At 36.6% G+C, this 18,878-nt stretch overlaps 1 protein-coding gene across 2 annotated transcripts in view; it reads left to right on the forward strand.

The window, feature by feature from the left end:
* Positions 1-17,165, forward strand: part of GSPT1 (G1 to S phase transition 1) — a 42,757-nt gene extending 25,592 nt beyond the window's left edge. For both annotated transcript variants that reach the window (XM_044979662.1, XM_044979661.1), the window contains exons 8-15: positions 173-327; positions 989-1,129; positions 1,960-2,053; positions 2,424-2,504; positions 6,617-6,790; positions 7,503-7,592; positions 8,234-8,402; positions 14,500-17,165. In XM_044979662.1, coding sequence (XP_044835597.1) covers positions 173-327; positions 989-1,129; positions 1,960-2,053; positions 2,424-2,504; positions 6,617-6,790; positions 7,503-7,592; positions 8,234-8,402; positions 14,500-14,552 — 957 coding nt within the window. In that variant the 3' untranslated portion in view covers positions 14,553-17,165. The remainder of the gene's footprint in view (positions 1-172; positions 328-988; positions 1,130-1,959; positions 2,054-2,423; positions 2,505-6,616; positions 6,791-7,502; positions 7,593-8,233; positions 8,403-14,499) is intronic.
* The last annotated feature ends 1,713 nt before the right edge of the window (positions 17,166-18,878 follow it).

Consider the following 18,878-nt stretch of genomic DNA (forward strand, 5'->3'; position numbering starts at 1 on the left):
AAATGGTTTTCAGAGTTAGATTATGATATGTTGTTTGTGTGTTCAGGGTTTATTGCACTATTGAATGTAAAGCTGTAAATCATGCATTGTCCTTTGATTTAATTGCAGAATAACTGAGAATAATTCTAATTCTTAAGTTGTTTTTTTAAATACTTAACTTTTTTTAATTTAGGTTATTTCTGCAAGAAAAGGAGAGTTTGAAACTGGATTTGAAAAAGGGGGACAAACAAGAGAACATGCCATGTTAGCAAAAACAGCAGGTGTAAAACATTTAATAGTTCTTATTAATAAAATGGATGATCCAACTGTAAACTGGGGTAACGAAAGGTGAGTGTTTCTATGAAGTAAAAAAATTTTTTTTAAATATTTTCATGTAACTAACTATAGCTGAACTACAAGCTACAGTAGTTTCCAGTTAGTGCTGTTTTTTGCCAAAGCCTCATTTGATCCTTGACTGGAAGGATGGTGGGCCTAAGAATACAGGCATAATCTACAGAGCATCTACTGGCAAAGTAGATAATTATGTATTGTAATGGTTTGTTGTGCACGTATGGCTAACAAAGCCACAAGCTCTAATATCAATTGAGAGTTAGGAAAACTTTTCAAGGCATTTAGAGGAGAAGACACCCTCCCACACACCCCTCTAGTTAGTTTGTTAGCTAAATTTAGTTTGCCGGTCTTTCATCTACTTCAGCAATAATTTGAATAACTCCAGTAACTAAGCTAAGAGGGCATTCAGCAAATTTATGTTAAACTTTCTTATCCCTCAGCTTGTTTGGGGGGGCATTAAGCACACATTGCTAAAGTAGCTGCATGTGGCAAATTGATTGGCAAGTCACTTCCAGTAAACGATCAAATCCGGAATATGATCTAATCAGCAAGTTTTCTTCTTAACTTTTATTGTAATATTAGATTTCAAATAGAAAAATGGAACTTTACTGGAATTTCTTAATTTAGCATGATTGAGCTGCATGTCAATTTTTAATAGATATGAAGAATGTAAAGAGAAGTTGGTGCCATTTTTGAAGAAAGTTGGCTTCAATCCCAAAAAAGATATTCATTTTATGCCCTGCTCGGGACTGACTGGAGCAAACCTTAAAGAGCAATCAGATTTCTGTCCTTGGTATATGTAAGTAACTTAGTGTTGTTAATGTGTTGTGGAAATAGTAATAGTTCATTAATAGGCAGTACTACAGTACAGCTAGGTGGAAGTATAGGTTTGTATCTTGTAGTCAGATCCAATATAATTGACTAATGTATACATGAGGGAAGACTATCATTGCAAAGGCAATCAAAAACAATATGACCAAGAAGTAAAGCAGAAGCATTTGAGCACTGTTGAAGAAATTTGCTACAAAAGCACTATTTCTGTTGTATGTTGAGTTAGGTTACCACAGACCATAACAGTATTTTCCTTGCCTTGTGAGGTCTTGAAAGTGCTGTACTGCCACTTGAATTTTCCAGTGATTTCACGTTGAGTGTGTGGCTAGGGTGAAAAACAGTTTGATGTGAATAGTCTGTGTAGAACCCTAATAAGATTGTGGACATGGCTCATAGCCATTTAATGCTATGTTTGTTGATACGGCTCAAGGCAATTAAACCATGTTAATGAAAACCACTCTGAAAACTAGTCTATTATGTTCACACTCCTGGAACAGATTTAGCATATCTAGCAAGAGTCTCAATGGACTAATGAACTGTTCTAAAAAATGCTTGTAGTGTGGTTTTAAAATTAAATGGTGTGAATGTAAGCAGTACAACCACTTTGCATAACCACTTTTGATCTATATTAACATACACAAGTTAGTGGTGGTAAGGATTTCGTTGTTTAGAGGTTAAAGTTCTTTCCCTGTGCTGTTTGCCTGAAATCTTTTTCTTGATTTGTAATGAATAAGCCATACAGTTTGGCTAAACTGTAAGTGAAATGTTTATTTAAATAAATATTTTTACTCCTTTTAGTGGTTTACCATTTATTCCATATCTGGATAATTTGCCAAACTTCAGCCGTTCAGTTGATGGACCAATCAGGCTGCCAATTGTGGATAAATATAAGGTACAAAATGAAACTAGGATTTGAAATTAGTTATGTTACCTTCAAATAGATGGCCCATGTATTCCACTCTATTTTCAAAGGGTTCCTGTAATTCTGTCTTAAATGTGGTGGGCATCGTGTCATTTACCTTTTGATACACTGGATTGACTGAAAAGGGTGACATTTGCTTTTAAATATGTTCTAATGCTCACCATTTCATGCTTTAGATGCTTTTCTCATTGGAAAATACTAACTTAGATGCAATAATGCAACATCACTTGATTATATCAATTAATATATCTGCGTTCTCTACGTTTATGATTAAACAGTAAAACACAGCAGTATTTTAAGAAAAATAAGCTTTTAAATAGTGTTTCTGTTTTTTACAAAGGATATGGGCACTGTGGTCCTGGGAAAGCTGGAATCAGGCTCTATTTGCAAAGGACAGCAACTTGTGATGATGCCAAACAAGGTATGGCAAGTTTTCACCTTCCATATTTAAGAAGTTTCTAAGGCTATAATCAGCTTGGTTTACAGTAAGTAATTTTATCAGAACTAAGAGCTTCCGGTTATCTAGACCATCCCTGACACGTGTTTGGTGGAAACTTGTAATATGTACGGGAGAAAACATCAGTGTTTAATATCTGAGTTTAGCAGTTAACTTTTTTTCTGGATGTTGAGTATGTCTTTGATTTCTTCAGCATTCAAAAGTAGAATTGCACTTCATCACTAAACTCCAGTAACCCGTGGGTCATCAAATCAGTCTAGCTTATTTGAGCTTTAGTTTGCTTTGCAATAGGTATGTTTGCCTAGTTGAATCCTTTTTCTGCTGGGAGTTAGTCACCACCTTCCTCACACACTGTATCCATTTTCAAGTGAGAATGGAACAGATTCCAAGGATATAAGCTGAGGTATATGTTGTATGAGAGAACTACTGTTATTTTTATTGGCTTAAGCTGAGAATTCTTTTACCTCTTCTGTTCCAACAGTCAGTGAAAATTAAGGGAGTCTCAGCATTCATGCCAGAACATAAGATCAATCTCTTGTTCACAGGAAACAGAAATTTCTTTATGCAAAATGCATTGATGCTTAGACTGATTTCCATGTCACCTCTTCTGGGAAATTAGCAGCTGCAAGTTAATAGTATGGGGCATGTTTTTGCAGCAAAGATTTAAAAATTGACAGTATAAAGGAGCTAGCTTTCTGGTGTTGCCATCTGATGAATAGTATCCAGTAGTGTGATTAAAAGTAGATTCTGTAATCTAATGTCAAAGGTCTTGAAGGTTGCATCATACTTGTTTTTGACAGTCTGTCTATACCTGAATTAAGATTCCAAGATAAAAAGAAATTTTCAGACACTGTCTCCAAAAGTTAACTTGCGTAGTAGCCTCTACTCTATTTGATGTCCAGTCCACCCTAATTTAGGGTATGGAGAGCCAGTTAGATCAATATTAGGGCTCAAATTACCAGCATTTGTTCTACTGATATAGTGACTAAAGAAATGAATCATCACAGCACTGAACAAATTTGAAATCTGAGTAAAAGACAAGTTTATCAACATGTAGGGGAAAAGTTTCATAATGGTCAAATGTATTAGTAACAGAATATTTTTCTTGTTAAAACTTAATTTTCCTATTTTGGTGAAAATTGAGTGCTTCTCTGGACTTTTATACCTGGCATTTCTTATTTGCAAATGGTTTAGAAAATATTGTTTTAAAATACACCTTCCATGGAACTTGAGCAATTATTCCCCGAGGGGAAAAAGGAAGAAGACTCAACAATTTAAAGAAATAATTTGAGATGTAATTCTCAGATGAGCTTGTACTCTTTGACTTAAGGTACTTTAAGTAGCTATTTCCTTTTCATCACAAAACTGTTTTACACTACTACTAATGACAGACAACCATGTAACTCTGTAGGAGAATTAGTAGGGAGCAGTTGAGAAGTTGCAAATGCTTTTAGCAGGTTACCATAAACATGACTTATTGAAATATACAAATTTTAATAAGTCCTTTTACACTTCAGATGACATGCACTTCTGTTAGTAGTAGTAGTGAGCTAAAACCTTACAAAAGTGAACTGTAGTAACCCTTTTACTCTTTGGGGGGGTAGGATGAATCCTTTTCTCCCCCCTCCCCCACTTACTCTTTCAAATCTAATTCTTCCCCACTGGTCCTTACTGGTGAGTGAAGGCATGAGACCAAAGGACAGACTATGGTGAAAAAGGGATGTCAATAAATTAGATTATATGATGTTTTGATTGAGAGTATTCATAAACCTGCGTCCTGATTTATATTCATCTGCTTAGGAAGCTCTACAGAATCTCCTCATGTGATCTGCAAACAAAATCACTTCACTCATTTATTCTGACATATTATTCCTTTTATCAGAGTGCTGAAAGGGTACGTTTTAAAAATGTAACCTTGGCACATACTAGCTTTTCATTTTTAGAATATAAAGCTCTCGAAATTTTAAAACTTCAATGTTGTGGACACCTGGACTAGTTCTGGTTCTAGTATTAAAAAAAATACATATTTATTTATAACACCACAGTATACACTCCCCAAAGTGGATGAGACTTATTTCTTGCATATGATCTCCATAAATGTATGTGCCTTTTTCTATGATGAAAGCCTTTTGAAACTTGCTCTAGACTAAGATTAAAAATACAATGTATCACAGTGTTGTATAAATTGGAATATTGGACAGAACAAAAGTGCTAGATTATATTTTAATAACTGAGTGATACCAGGAAATTTCCTTCTGTATTCAAGTTTGTTTCATAAAATTGTGCATTATAATGCATTATTATAATAATTAGGGCTGTAAAGCAATTAAGTGTTTAAGTGTGCGATTAATCACATTGTTAAACAATAAAATAATATTTATTTAAATATTTTCCACATTTTCAAATATATTCATTTCAATTATAACAGAATACGAAGTGTACAGAGCTCACTTTATATTTATTTTTATTACAAATATTTGCACTGTAAAAAAACAAAACAAAATAAATTGTATTTTTCAATTCACCTCATACAAGTACTGTGGTGCAATCTATTTATTATGAAAGTTGAACTTAAAAATGTAGAATTATGTACAAAAAATAACTGCAATCAAAAAATTTTATTTTTAAACTTTAGAGCCTACAAGTCTTCTCAGTCCTATTTCATGTTCAGCCAACCGCTCAAATAAGTTTGTTTACATTTGCAGGAGATAATGCTGCCTGCTTCTTGTTCAAAATGTCGCCTGAAAGTGAGAACAGGGGTTCACATGGCACTGTAGTAGCTGGTGTCGCAAGATATTTACATGCCAGATTCATATGTACCTTCGTGCTTCAATCTCCATTCCAGAGGACACGCGTCCATGCTGATGACAGGTTCTGCTCGATAGTAGGCCAAAGCAGTGTGGACAGACACATGTTCATTTTCATCATCTGAGTCAAATGCCACCAGCAGAAGATTGATTTTCTTTTTTGGTTGTTCAGGTTCTGTAGTTTTCACATCGGAGTGTTGCTCTTTTAAGACTTCTTGAAGCATGCTCCACACCCCGTCCCGATCAGATTTTGGAAGGCACTTCAGATTCTTAAATCTTGGGTCGAGTGCCGTAGCTATCTTACAAATCTCACATTGTACCTTCTTCTTGTTTTGTCAAATCTGCAGCGAAAATGTTCTTAAAATGAACATGTGCTGAGTCATCATCCAAGACTACTATAACATGAAATATATGGCAGAATGTAGGTAAAATAGATATAGAGAAATACAGTTCTCCCCCAAGGAGTTCAGTCACAAATTTAATTAATGCATTATTTTTTTATGAGCATCATCAGCATGGAAGCATGTCCTCTGGAATGGTGGCCGAAGCATGAAGCGGCATATGAATGTTTAGCATATCTGGCACATAGATACCTTGCAATGCTGGCTACAAAAGTGCCAAGTGAATCCTGTTCTCACTTTCTGGTGTCATTGTAAATAAGAAGTTGGCAGCATTATTTCCCGTAAATGTCAACTAACTTGTTTGTATTAGTGATTGGCTGAATGCGAAATAGGACTGAGTGGGCTTGTAGGCTCTGAAGTTTTGGACTTTTTTTTTTTTTTTGAGTGCAGTCATGTAACAAAAATCTACATTTGTAAATTGCACTTTCACGATAGAGATTGCAGTACAGTACTTGTATGAGGTGAATTGAAAAATACTGTTATCATTTTTACAGTGCAAATATTTGTAACAAAAATAAAGTGAGTACTGTGCACTTTGTATTCAGTGTTGTAACTGAAATCAATATATTTGAAAATGTAGAAAAATATCCACAAATATTTAATAAATTTCAATTGGTATTCTATTTAACAGTGCACTTAAAATTGCAATTAATCACAATTTTTTGAGTTAATTGCATGAGTTAACTGCGATTAATCAACAGCCCTAATAATAATACACCTAGTGCAACATATTTAAACTAATGCAGAGATGTAGCTGATAAACTGTATAGGTCTAATATACTCTTTTGTATTAGTAATTTTTCTTTTGTGACATGCGTTAAGTAAAACATTTCATATATCAGAAAACCCGAATCTCGCTTTCTTTAAGCACAACGTGGAAGTTCTTGGAATTCTTTCTGATGATGTAGAAACTGATGCTGTAGCCCCAGGTGAAAACTTGAAGATTAGACTGAAAGGAATTGAAGAGGAGGAGATCCTTCCAGGATTTATACTCTGTGACCCTAATAACCTGTGTCATTCTGGACGCACATTTGATGCCCAGGTACGCTAGCTGAAATATAGGTCTGTAATTCCTTGGTTCTTGTATCTAATGATAGTGAATGACCCTAAACAAGACAATTTAGTTAGAAATTTCACAGCTGCTGTAAGACCACTGTGTGATTTCATAAATCTTAATCCAAGATTTAAAATCATGGCTTAAAAAAGTCACAAGTTAATTACATATTTGTTCTTTGAACAAATGTTCTCTGAATGTGAATATTCTAATTGAAGTTTCAGAAATCCCTAATCTTAAAGCAAAATTCTATTTTCCTTGTTATAGATCAGTTATTTTTCAGTAAGTATATTTCTGTATTATAAGACTTTCAGTCATTGGGGGGAGGGATAGCTCAGTGGTTTGAGCATTGGCCTGATAAACCCAGGGTTGTGAGTTCAATCCTTGAGGGGGCCATTTAGGGATCTGGGGTAAAAATCTGTCTGGGGATTAGCCCTGCTCTGAGCACGGGGTTGGACTAGATGACCTCTTGAGGTTCCTTCCAACCCTGAGATTCTATGATTTTGCTGGTCCCCTAACAAGAGTGTGCGGTTGGCCTTTTTGCTTTTGAAAAGTTTTATTCAGTGACATGACGTGCCACATATATGAAGTTATAGATAAAAATGTGTGATAGCTAACCCTTAATTGGTTAGTCTCGGCCTCTTCAGAATATAATATGTGAGGAATGCAGTTATATTAAACTTCTTATATTACTTTACAGATAGTGATAATTGAGCACAAATCCATCATCTGCCCTGGTTATAATGCAGTGCTGCACATTCATACCTGTATTGAAGAAGTCGAGATAACAGTGAGTTTATATTAATGCTTTAACTTAAAGACAGCATGCTCTTCAGAGCAGGAACTTTTTTTCAATTGTTTTTACAGAAAATAGTACAACAGGTCTCCAGTCCAGATTGGATCCTTGTGCACTAATACAACATAGCAAATAATAAGCATCATATATACATGTTCTGAACACTTTAGGAGCCCTGAATGCTGCTGTTCGTTCAAACTTGATATCATAAAAGGACATGGTCCACTATCACACTTTGGTCTGAATATCTTGCTAAAAGTACCCAAAAAAGGGGGGTGGGGGAGATATCTTTCTCCTTTTTTTTCAATTTGTTTACTTGTGGATTTGACAGCATTTTGTATGTCAGTTTCACTGTATTCCAAGTATAGTCCATTTGTGTAGCTTTTCCCGCAGTAACAAGGGAGAGGGGTGTTTGCAGAAAAAGAAATCATAAAATTATAGAAGTTGGTGGGGGTGAGTGTCTCATGAGCAAGTGTTAGGTAAACCACCGTTACCTTTTCAAAATTGACTAAATTTCAAGTAGACAGTAGTTTTAAAGAGGCTTGGTGAATACTGATGCTTTATTTCTGAGGGGAAAATATAATTGTCAATGAACTGTGTTTTGCTAACACTTAAAACTTCTCATTCTTGTGCAGGCCTTAATCTGCTTGGTAGACAAAAAATCAGGAGAAAAAAGTAAGACACGACCACGTTTTGTGAAACAAGATCAAGTATGCATTGCCCGTTTAAGGACAGCAGGAACCATCTGCCTTGAGACATTCAAAGAGTTCCCTCAGATGGGTCGTTTTACCTTAAGAGATGAGGGTAAGAGTACTTGTGCAACTATTAAAGTTTGTTTCTGTATATATACACCATCTTATTACATTTAGAATAAGAAATCTCAAACACTGAAATGATAAACTGGAAATGGAAATACTAGCTTTCCCTTTTCTAACTGCAGTACTTAGTAGAAAATTCTCTGTAGAAGAATGTTCCTTATTCTTCCTGCTGAAAAATAGATATGCCATTGTACAGTATAGAGAGAGGAGACAACAGGGCTGCTGCTAATAATAGAAATGCATTCACAAGTATTGCTTACTAAAGATACAGTAACTCCTCACTTAACGTTATCCCGGTTAATGTTGTTTCGTTTTTACATTGCTGATCAATTAGAGAACATGCTCGTTTAAAGTTGCACAGTGCTCCCTTATAACATTGTTTGGCAGCCGCCTGCTTTGTCCACTGCTTGCAAAGAGCAGCCTGTTGGAGCTAGCTGGTGGGGGCTTGGAACCAGGGTGGACTGGCAACCCCCTTATGAGCTCCCCTAAGTTCCTTGTGCGGCAGCTGCCCAGCAGGCTAGCAATTTCTGGGCAGTTCAGCTGTCTCCCCCCGCCATGTGCTGCTCCTGCCCTCTGCCTTAGAGCTGCTCCCGGGAGCCTCCTGCTTGCTGTGCAGAAAGTTAAAGAATACAGGACATTTCTCAAGATCTGAGGCCCAGTTTGGGAGACTAATAATATTGTGACAGGTTTCAGAGTGGTAGCCATCTGTATCAGCAAAAAGAACAAGGAGTACTTGTGGCACCTGAGAGACTAACAAATTTATTTGAGCATAAGCTTCTGTGGGCTAAAACCCACTTCATCAGATGCATGCAGTGGAAAATACAGTAGGAAGATATATATATATATATACACACACACACATACACACAGAGGATATGAAAAAATGGGTGTTGCCATACTAACTATAATGAGAGTAATCAGTTAAGGTGGGCTATTATCAGCAGGAGGAAAAAAAAACTTTTGTAGTGATAATCAGGATGACCCATTTCCGACAGTTGACAAGAAGGTATGAGTAACTGTGGGGGAGGGGGGGAGGAGAGAGGATCAGCATGGAGAAATAGGTTTTACTTTGGGAGTGGATGGGTCATTACACAGTCTTTATTCAAGCCTAATTTAATGGTGTCCAGTTTGCAAATTAATTCCAGTTCTGCAGTTTCTCGTCAGAATCTGTTTTTGAAGGTTTTTTTGTTGGAGTATGGTGACTTTGAGGTCTGTAATTGAGTGACCAGGGAGGCTGAAGTGTTCTCCAACTGGTCTTTGAATGTTATAATTCTTGACATCTGATTTGTGTCCGTTTATTCTTTTGCGTAGAGACTGTCCGGTTTGGCCAATATACATGGCAGAGGGGCATTGCTGGCACATGATGGCATATCTCACATTGGTAGATGTGTAGGTGAACAAGTCTCTGATAGTGTGGCTGATGTGATTAGATCCTATGATGGTGTCCCCTGAATAGATATGTGGACAGAGTTGGCAACAGGCTTTGTTGCAAGGATAGGTTCCTGGGTTAGTGTTTATGTTGTATGGTGTGTGGTTGCGGGTGAGAATTTACTTCAGGTTGGGGGGCCGTCTGTAAGTAAGGATTGACCTGTCTCCCACGATCTGTGAGAGTGAGGGATGGTCCTTCAGGATAGGTTGTAGATCCTTGATGATGCACTGGAGAGGTTTTAGTTGGGGGTTTAAGGTGATGGCTAGTGGCGTTCTGTTACTTTCTTTGTTGGTCCTGTCCTGTAGTAGGTGACTTCTGGACTCTGACGAGAAACTCCAGAAACTCCAGAATTTGCAAACTGGAAACCATTAAATTAGGCTTGAATAAAGACTGGGAGACACAAAGTAAAACCTATTTCCCCATGCTAATTTCCCCCCCCACACACACACACACACTGTTACTCACACCTTCTTGTCAACTGTTGGAAATGGGCCATCCTGATTATCACTACAAAAGTTTTTTTTCTCCTGCTGATAATAGCCCACCTTAACTGATTACTCTCATTATAGTTAGTATGGCAACACCCATTTTTTCATGTCTTCTGTGTGTATCTATCTTCCTACTGTATTTTCCACTGCATGCATCCGATGAAGTGGGTTTTAGCCCACAAAAGCTTATGTTCAAATACATTTGTTAGTCTCTAATGTGCCACGAATGGTGGGAGGGGGAGACAGCATGGCAGAGACAGTCATACACCCTGTGTGTGTGACACACACACACTCTCTCTCTCTCTCTCTCTCTCTCTCTCTCTCTCTCTCTCTCTCTCTCTCTCTGTGAGAGACGTGCATTGCCCCTTTAAGTACGCTGACCCCACTCTAAGTACGCTGCCTTTTTAAGTAGATCAGTAAATTGAGACAGCAGCTGCTGCCAGCAGGCACCCTCCATCCTGAGCCCTGTCATGTCCCCCACCCTGCTCTGTGGAGATGGTGTAAAGGAGCGGGGAACAGGAATGGGGGGAGGAGGGCAGCCTGACATTAGCAGGGGAGTCTATGAACTGGTCTGTCTCCCAGGAGTGGATCAGTACACCCAGAAAGGTAACTTACAACAACAATCTACAGTTACTAGCAGGGTTTTGGAGCTGTGCTCTGGCTCCACTCCAGGCAAAAACCTGCAGCTCCACTGCTCCGGAGCTGCTCTGCGCTCCAGCTCCGGGCTCCGCTCCAAAGCCCTGGTTACTAGGTATGTCCACTTTTTCTTTACTGATATAGAGGTTAAGTGGAAAGAACTGAGGGGCAGCTGCAGCTGTTTCCCCTTTCAGTCCTTAAGTCTGAATTTTCCAAGCTGAGAAAAGGATGTGTGCAGCACAAAGGGTCCATCCATTTTCTGTGTCTCAGACAGATGGTGCTTATGGATATACGAAGAGTTGGCTGTTAGTACAGATCCCCATTATTTCTATTTACTTGCCGTATCCTCATCAGGCTGGCTGAATATGCTGTTGCTCAGCTTTTAATAAAAGGAGCCACTTATAAAATGTAATGACAGGCTGGAAAATGTGGTCTCTTAAAATGTCAGCATTTCCGGATGTATTAGCTTTTTTCTGGAATAATGCCCTTGTCAGGGCATTAGTTGACTGCAGCTTAGTTGAAAAGTAAATGGTTTCCCGAGAGTTTCTGCCATCTTCCACATCTTTTTCTCAGTTGAAAAGGAAAACAGGCTGTTACGAAATTATAACCCTTTCTAGCTGATAGCAGTGCTTGGAGTCACTTCAAAAAATGGGACTTGAAAGCATGATTTCCATTCTATTTAATCACTGTTGAGCAAAAAAGTCAGGTTCATACTAGAGTTCTGAGCTTCCACCATCTTCCCAAACTGTTGAAAAATAGTCATAGACTGTCCATAGCTTCAGCTTTAGTTTATACCAAATCCCTACTGTTCACTAACCTGGTCAGCATGATTCTGTTTGGCTCTTACTCTCTACTCTTTTTTTTTTTTTCCTTCTACAATAATTAAGACATCAGATATATCTCTTGTAATCCATTGTTGTTTCATGATCAACTACCCAAGTTAACAACTTTAGACTCTAATAGTCAAGAGAATCAAACTGAGGAACATGAATCCTGGGTCTTGTAAATGAGGCATAATATTTACGGCTGTTGATTAATCACAGTTAACTCACGTGATAAACTCAAAATTAATCATGATTAAAAAATTAATTGTGATTAATTGCAGTGTTAATCACACTGTTAAACAATAGAATACCAACTGAAATTTATTAAATATTTTGGATGTTTTTCTACATTTTCAAATATATTGATTTCAATTACAACACGGAATACAAAATGTACGTACTCACTTTACTACTTTTGTTACAAATATTTGCACTGTAAAAATGATAAAAGAAATAGTATTTTTCAGTTCACCTCATACAAGTATTGTAATGCAATCTCTTTATTGTGAAAGCGCAACTTACAAATTTAGATTACTTTTGTTACATAACTGCACTCAAAAACAATGTAGAACTTTAGAGCCTACAAGTTCACTCAGTCCTATTTCTTATTCAGCCAATTGCTAAGACAGACAAGTTTGTTTATATGTGTGGGACGTAATGTTGCCCACATCTTATTTACCATGTCACCTGAAAGTGAGAACAGGCATGTACAATGCACTGTTGTAGCTGGCGTCACAAGATATTTACGTGCCAGATATGCTAAACATTCGTATGCCCCTTCATGCTTTGGCCACATTCCAAAGGATATGCTTCCATACTGGTGATATTCGTTTAAAAAAATGTGTTAATTAAATTTGTGTCTGAACTTACTGGGGAGAATTTTATGTCTCCTGCTCTGTATTTTACCTGTGTTCTGCCATGTATTTCATGTTATAGCAATCTTGGATGATGACCCACCACATGTTGTTCATTTTAAGAATACTTTCACTGCAGATCTGACAAAATGCAAAGAAGGTACCAATGTAAGATTTGTAAAGATAGCTACGGCACTCGACCCAAGATTTAAGAATCTGAAGTGCCTTCCAAAATCTGATCGGGACAGGGTGTGGAGCATGCTTTCAGAAGTCTTACAGGAGCAACACTCCAATGCGGAAACTACAGAACCTGAACCACCAAAAAAGAAAATCAAACTTCCGCTTGTGGCATTTGACTCAGATGATGAAAGTGAACATGAGTTGGTCCTCACTGCTTTGGAATGTTATCAAGCAGAATCCATCAGCATGGATGCATGTCCTCTGGAATAGTGGTTGAAGCATGAAGGGACATATGAATCTTTAGCGCATCTGGCATGTAAATATCTTGCAACACCGGCTACAACAGTGCCATACAAACATCTGTTCTCACTTTCAGGTGATGATATAAACAAGAAGCAGGCAGCATTATCTCCTGCACATATTAATAAACTTGTCTGAGCGATTGGCTGAATAAGAAATAGGACTGAGTAGACTTGTAGGCTCTTAAGTTTTTTACACTGTTTTATTTTTGAATGCATTTATTTTCTGTACATACATCTACATTTGAAAGTTCAACTTTTAAGATAATACAAGTACTGTAGTGAAATCTAAGTGAATTGAAAAATACTATTTTTTTATTTTTACAGTGCTAATACTTGTAATTAAAAAAAAATATAAAGTGAGTACTGTACACTTGGTATTCTGTGTTGTAACTGAAATCAGTATATTTGAAAATGTAAAAATATCCAAAAATATTTATATAAAAAGTGTTCTATTATTGTTTAACAGCACGATCAATTGCAATTAATTTTTTTAAGTGTGATTAATCACGATTAATTTTGTTAAGTGTGATTAATTTTTTTAAGCGCTTGACAGCCCTAATAATATTCTGCAAATTTTGCAGGCATCGGACGCTGAAAAGTAGTTCCCTTTTCCCCCACCCTAGTTTTTCTGTGCCAACAACTGGGTATCGAACACCTGCCCAAAAGGTTTCTCATGACATCTCCGTCAAGTAAAAATGACTTACGATCATATTATTTAAATCCATTTAGCTTGAAGCAGGTGTTTCTGGTAAAGCAGAGTGCAGGTGCTCACTGATACTCCAGCTGTTAGCAGAACTTCAAACAAGAAGGAAAAAGTGGTATTCCCAAATAACTTTTCACTAACCTGACAACATGCCTTATGGTCACAAAATATTATGACTTGAGGAAATCTTTGTTTTGCCATTCATTCTAGACTTCCGGCTATATGCATCCATAACAAAACTTATAGAATTACTTCCTGAAATAACATGTGTTTGCTCTTTAAGAGCTGTCCCTTATTGGTTACTTAAATTCTTCCATGTATTCCCTTGTCCTACAACGTAACTTGCAGGAATGGTGTCTTCAATCTGTACAAGTTGGAATAGCATAACTTAAAGCACTTATGATGAAGCCTCTCTCAGCAAGCAAAAATTCAGATGAATACAGAACAGTCTCACTCTTTGTATCTATATTGATTTCTCCTGTGAGAGAATGGCACTTTTACTCCCATTAATACACTATTGTACTCTTGTCATGAAAAATATTTTTTTCTAATATATAATTAGACACCATGAGGAATCTCTATGTTTTAGAAGCTTTCACACTTCTAGAAGTAAGTACACTGTTCACCAATAAAAGACCTAACACAAGCATCTTTCTCCTTGGTTTAGGTAAGACCATTGCAATTGGAAAAGTTCTGAAACTGGTTCCAGAGAAGGACTAAGCATTTTTCTTGATGACCCTGCACAATACTGTGAGGAAAATTGACTCTGCAAAAGCCTACTTCACACCGCCTTCTTCTTTCTGCCCATTGATAAACTTCTCCCCATATTTTGCAAAGACAAATTTCACAGCCAAGGTCCACATTATGTCAGCTTTCTCATATTGAGAGCTCTGCTATGCCATTGTTGAATTTCCCAAAAAGAGGGTTTTTTTCTCCCAAATTCTGCTTCCTTGCAAAGATTCGGCAATAGCTTTGTAAGTGATGTGGACATAATTGCCTATAATTATGAAAATCTAAAGGATTTTTAATGTTTAATTTCCCCTGGCATATTAAGACATCTTTTTTCCAGGCAGATCACTCAGTGTGAGTGTGTGTACACATGTTACAAAGACAACTACCATGTTAATAAACTATTCAATTTGAAATCCTTTTTGGTATTGGAATTGCTTTTGAATAATGTTTTTTATCTGGATGTAACACTGTTGCATTAGCTTTTTAACTTTCCAAGGATTCTAAATGTTCGATTACTTGGAGTTTTCTAAACTCCTCAGCGGCTCTCTTCCTTCTCCCCCTCCGTGTTTTAAATGAGGTACTTAGATAATTGACCAAGTTTGTATAAAAGGAATTTGTTTTTCCCAGCCTAATGGTGGTGTTTAATGCATTCTTTAAATTAAATACCTTTCTGCAAATGTGGCACTACTTTATTAGCTTTATGTTGATTTATATCTACAGCAAACCTACATTGACTTAACATAATTTCTTAGACACAGTAAGTTGGTTTTGAATGCTAGAATTACATACTGTGTCTTTATAAAAAGTACAGCATAATCAAATTCTTATCTTCAGAAAATGCTGACAGTAAATCAATGGAAGCTGCAAAAACATGGTAATTGTGGCAGTAATGCCTGCATTGGTATTTAACTGGGCCAGTTAAAAAAGTGCCAGTTCTACAAGTCACTTAGTTCATTCTCCGTTAGAAGGCTGGATAATCCTTGCTGTTTTAAAGATCTGTCTGAATTGAGGGGAGAGACTATTTAAGACTCTAAGTGTTTGCACATATTGAAATCTATGAGGTGCAGAATCAAGTGCAGTCTGTACATTTTTGCATATCAAGCCAATTTAAGCTTGTGTAGACTGGTGAAGAGCTTTCTTGAGAAAGTAAAGCCATAAGCAGTTTAAAAGTAAGCTTCCTCAATACAGCTTGAAGGAGCTAAATATTAAAACCCTACGTAGTTCTAGGTAAAAGTGGACTATATCTCCTGTTGCCATCCTGGTTCGAACGATGTGAAAGAGGGTGAATGGAAATGAGAGGAAAAAAAGTATTAATGGAAATCTCCATTATTAATTTAAAGGGTTAATTTCAGAGCTTCTTCAGAATACTTTTCCTTAAACTAAATATTTTGCAATTGTAAAATTAAATAGTGGTGAGCCCTTGCCTTCCCCAGAAGCTGACAGTCACATGACTGTTTCAGTTTACAGAACTCAAAATTTTAAAGAGTTTTATCCTTCTTGTTTCTTTGTAACTGTGGAATTCCCATTCATTTCACTTAAGGCTACATTGTATGGACAGAGCAAGTTATTGTCCTTCAGTTTCATATGATTACACTTGTAGCTACCGTAATGCATGAAATTTAAATAAATTTTATTAAGTCTGCAAATCTCTGGGCTTTTATTTTTCTGGGAAATCTGAGAGCTTTAGACAAAATATAAACAAACAACTTCCCTCTCCCTTCCCCCCCTCCCAACTAAGTGAACAAAAGCAAACCACAGACACTTGGATCTTAAATTGGTATAAAAATTAGTCAAGGAAATTCTTGCAAAGCTCTTTGTTTTTCTGATTTGACTGAAAAATCTCAAGTACATAAATTGGCTCCCAAAATGTTTATGCTTTTGAAATTTTCTCCTTATTAAAACTGTCTTTCGGGAATGACAGTTCAGAGAGGATCTTCATATTAAGTTTTATTTTTTTTATTTAAAGCATTGAAATGCAACTGAAGCACTAAATATCTGAATTATCACTTTTGAGCAAACTTATAATGAGGACTTAAATTGATTAGTTTGATCATGGATTGAAAACTGATTCATCACTGAAACCTGAAAATCAACTGATGGATGGAAATATAACAGGTACATGGAACTGTCAAGGATTTCTATAATATATTCCATCGTAAATCTAGTGTATTTGAATCCTATTTACATAAATTGAAGTGCATTAACAATATGTTGAAAGGTAGGTTGTAGATCTTGTTAAAGCAATACAAAATTTTTATAAGTTGTAAGGTATTCTGTTTGAATATTTTACAACCTTCAAGCATACTAATAGCAAAATGCAAAGCAAAAGTATAGGGCATTTGGCTTCATTTTTAGGTATAAGAGCTAAATATGTCTATATACCTTTATCTTATTTTGACCATAGACTTTTTTGAATCCTCAAATTGCGTAAGTTTAATGTACTCCATTAAATCTTCGTACCACATTGTTAGTGCAGTTTTTACTACAATTGATGGGCTGAATTTAGATAATTAAGGAAAAAGAAATGGTGCAGCTGCTTTGTTTTGAAATAAGTACTACTTGCTAATAAGTTCCTCAATGTAATAAACTTTTTTAAACAGTTGTCATTTTGAATCCTTATTTCCTTCTGTCAAAACACATGGCAAACTACTTTGAAGATGAAAGAAATAAAGGATTTATCCAGCCATAAGAGGAAAAAATAATGTGAACTAAGACATGAAGAGTTGAACTGAGTGTAAGGAAATGGCTTAACTTATCAACGGATAAATATATTATACTGACTTTACATAATTAAGATCTTTTGTTACTGAACTGAAAACCTTGATAATATATGTAATGATTAAATGCAAAAAATCTTTATGTGGAGTAGCAGAGTCCTGATTATTCTGTAACATGAAAAATGACAGTGCATTCTTTCCTGCTAGTTATAAGAGGAAACAAACACCACATAAAATAGGGTCCTGGGCGTGCTAATCATCCACCTAACTGGGAATATGGCTTTTTTTGGTCATATCTGCAGATAGGCAGAAACTGCTTTACATTTGCTGGTACCAGTTTCCTGATGCATACTTATGCTAATTGTTAACTATAGTGGCACTAGCCATCCACTGGGGATAGTTCTTTGGAAAACTAGATGCTTTATGAAGTTTATTCCACAAGGATCTTTGCTGGTGGTATGGCTTGAGGCTACAGATTTTTCAGTGGCACAAGATGCCCAGTGAAAATTGCTTAATGAATAATCTCTGCCACCAACTCATTAAATATCATCATCATCATGAGAAATATAGTCTTTAGGAGAGGTCTATATATGTCCTCAGATATTGGAGGGTTTTATACAGTGTAGTAGGCACTGTATAAATATGTTGTAAGAGTCAGTTGCTGTCTAACAAGGTTACACACTGATTTCAAGATGGGAAGTAACAAGTGACTATAGAGGAGAGGAAAAGGTGGAAGGAAATGAAAGCTTAAACAAGAATAGGACTTTGAAAATGCTGTGGAGGAAGTAGGATTTGGCCAGAAGGATTTGGCCAGGTCATGGGTGTGTAGGGTAATAAGAATGGAGTGTTATATGACACCCATGTTGTGTGACAAGGAAGATGATGGCATTAACAGCAAGCGAAATGGGAGAGGGTTTGGAAGGAAAGGTGAGAAGTTTTATACCAGGTGAAGTTTGACAAAGATACCTAGGGAGCGTCAGAGACAGGTCAAGATGCTGAATTGTATAAGAGGAAACAACTCAGCAGTATGTAATGTGAACAGAGACCACTGTAAAAACAAAACAAAAAACTAAACCACCTAAAGTGGAAGAACAGGTGTCCTAGTTAAAAATTAACCACATATGTCCCTTTAATTAAGAGATGAATGCACAATCCACTTCTCTAGGTCCTCCGCCACGACTTCTAGCAAAAATAAGAGAAGAACGGGCTTTAATCCTACAATTTCCAAGATAAACTAAAGCACTACTGTTTTCATAGACTCATAGGTCATTTAGTCAAGTCCCCTGCACACAAGGCAGGACTAAGTATTACCTAGTTCTAGACCAGGGGTCAGCAACCTTTCAGAAGCCATGTGCCGAATCTTCATTTATTCACTCTAGGTTTCGCGTGCCAGTAATACATTTTAATGTTTTTAGGTCTCTTTGTATAGGTCTGTAATATATAACTAAACTATTGTTGTATGTAAAGTAAAGAAGGTTTTTAAAATGTTTAAGCAGCTTCATTTAAAATTAAAATGCAGAGCCCCCCAGACTAGTGGCCAGGAGCCAGGCAGTGTGAGTGCCACTGAAAATCAGCTTGCGTGCCATCTTTGGCACGT

This window comes from Mauremys mutica, chromosome 11 (assembly GCF_020497125.1).
Source record: "Mauremys mutica isolate MM-2020 ecotype Southern chromosome 11, ASM2049712v1, whole genome shotgun sequence".
Lineage (NCBI taxonomy): Eukaryota > Metazoa > Chordata > Testudines > Geoemydidae > Mauremys > Mauremys mutica.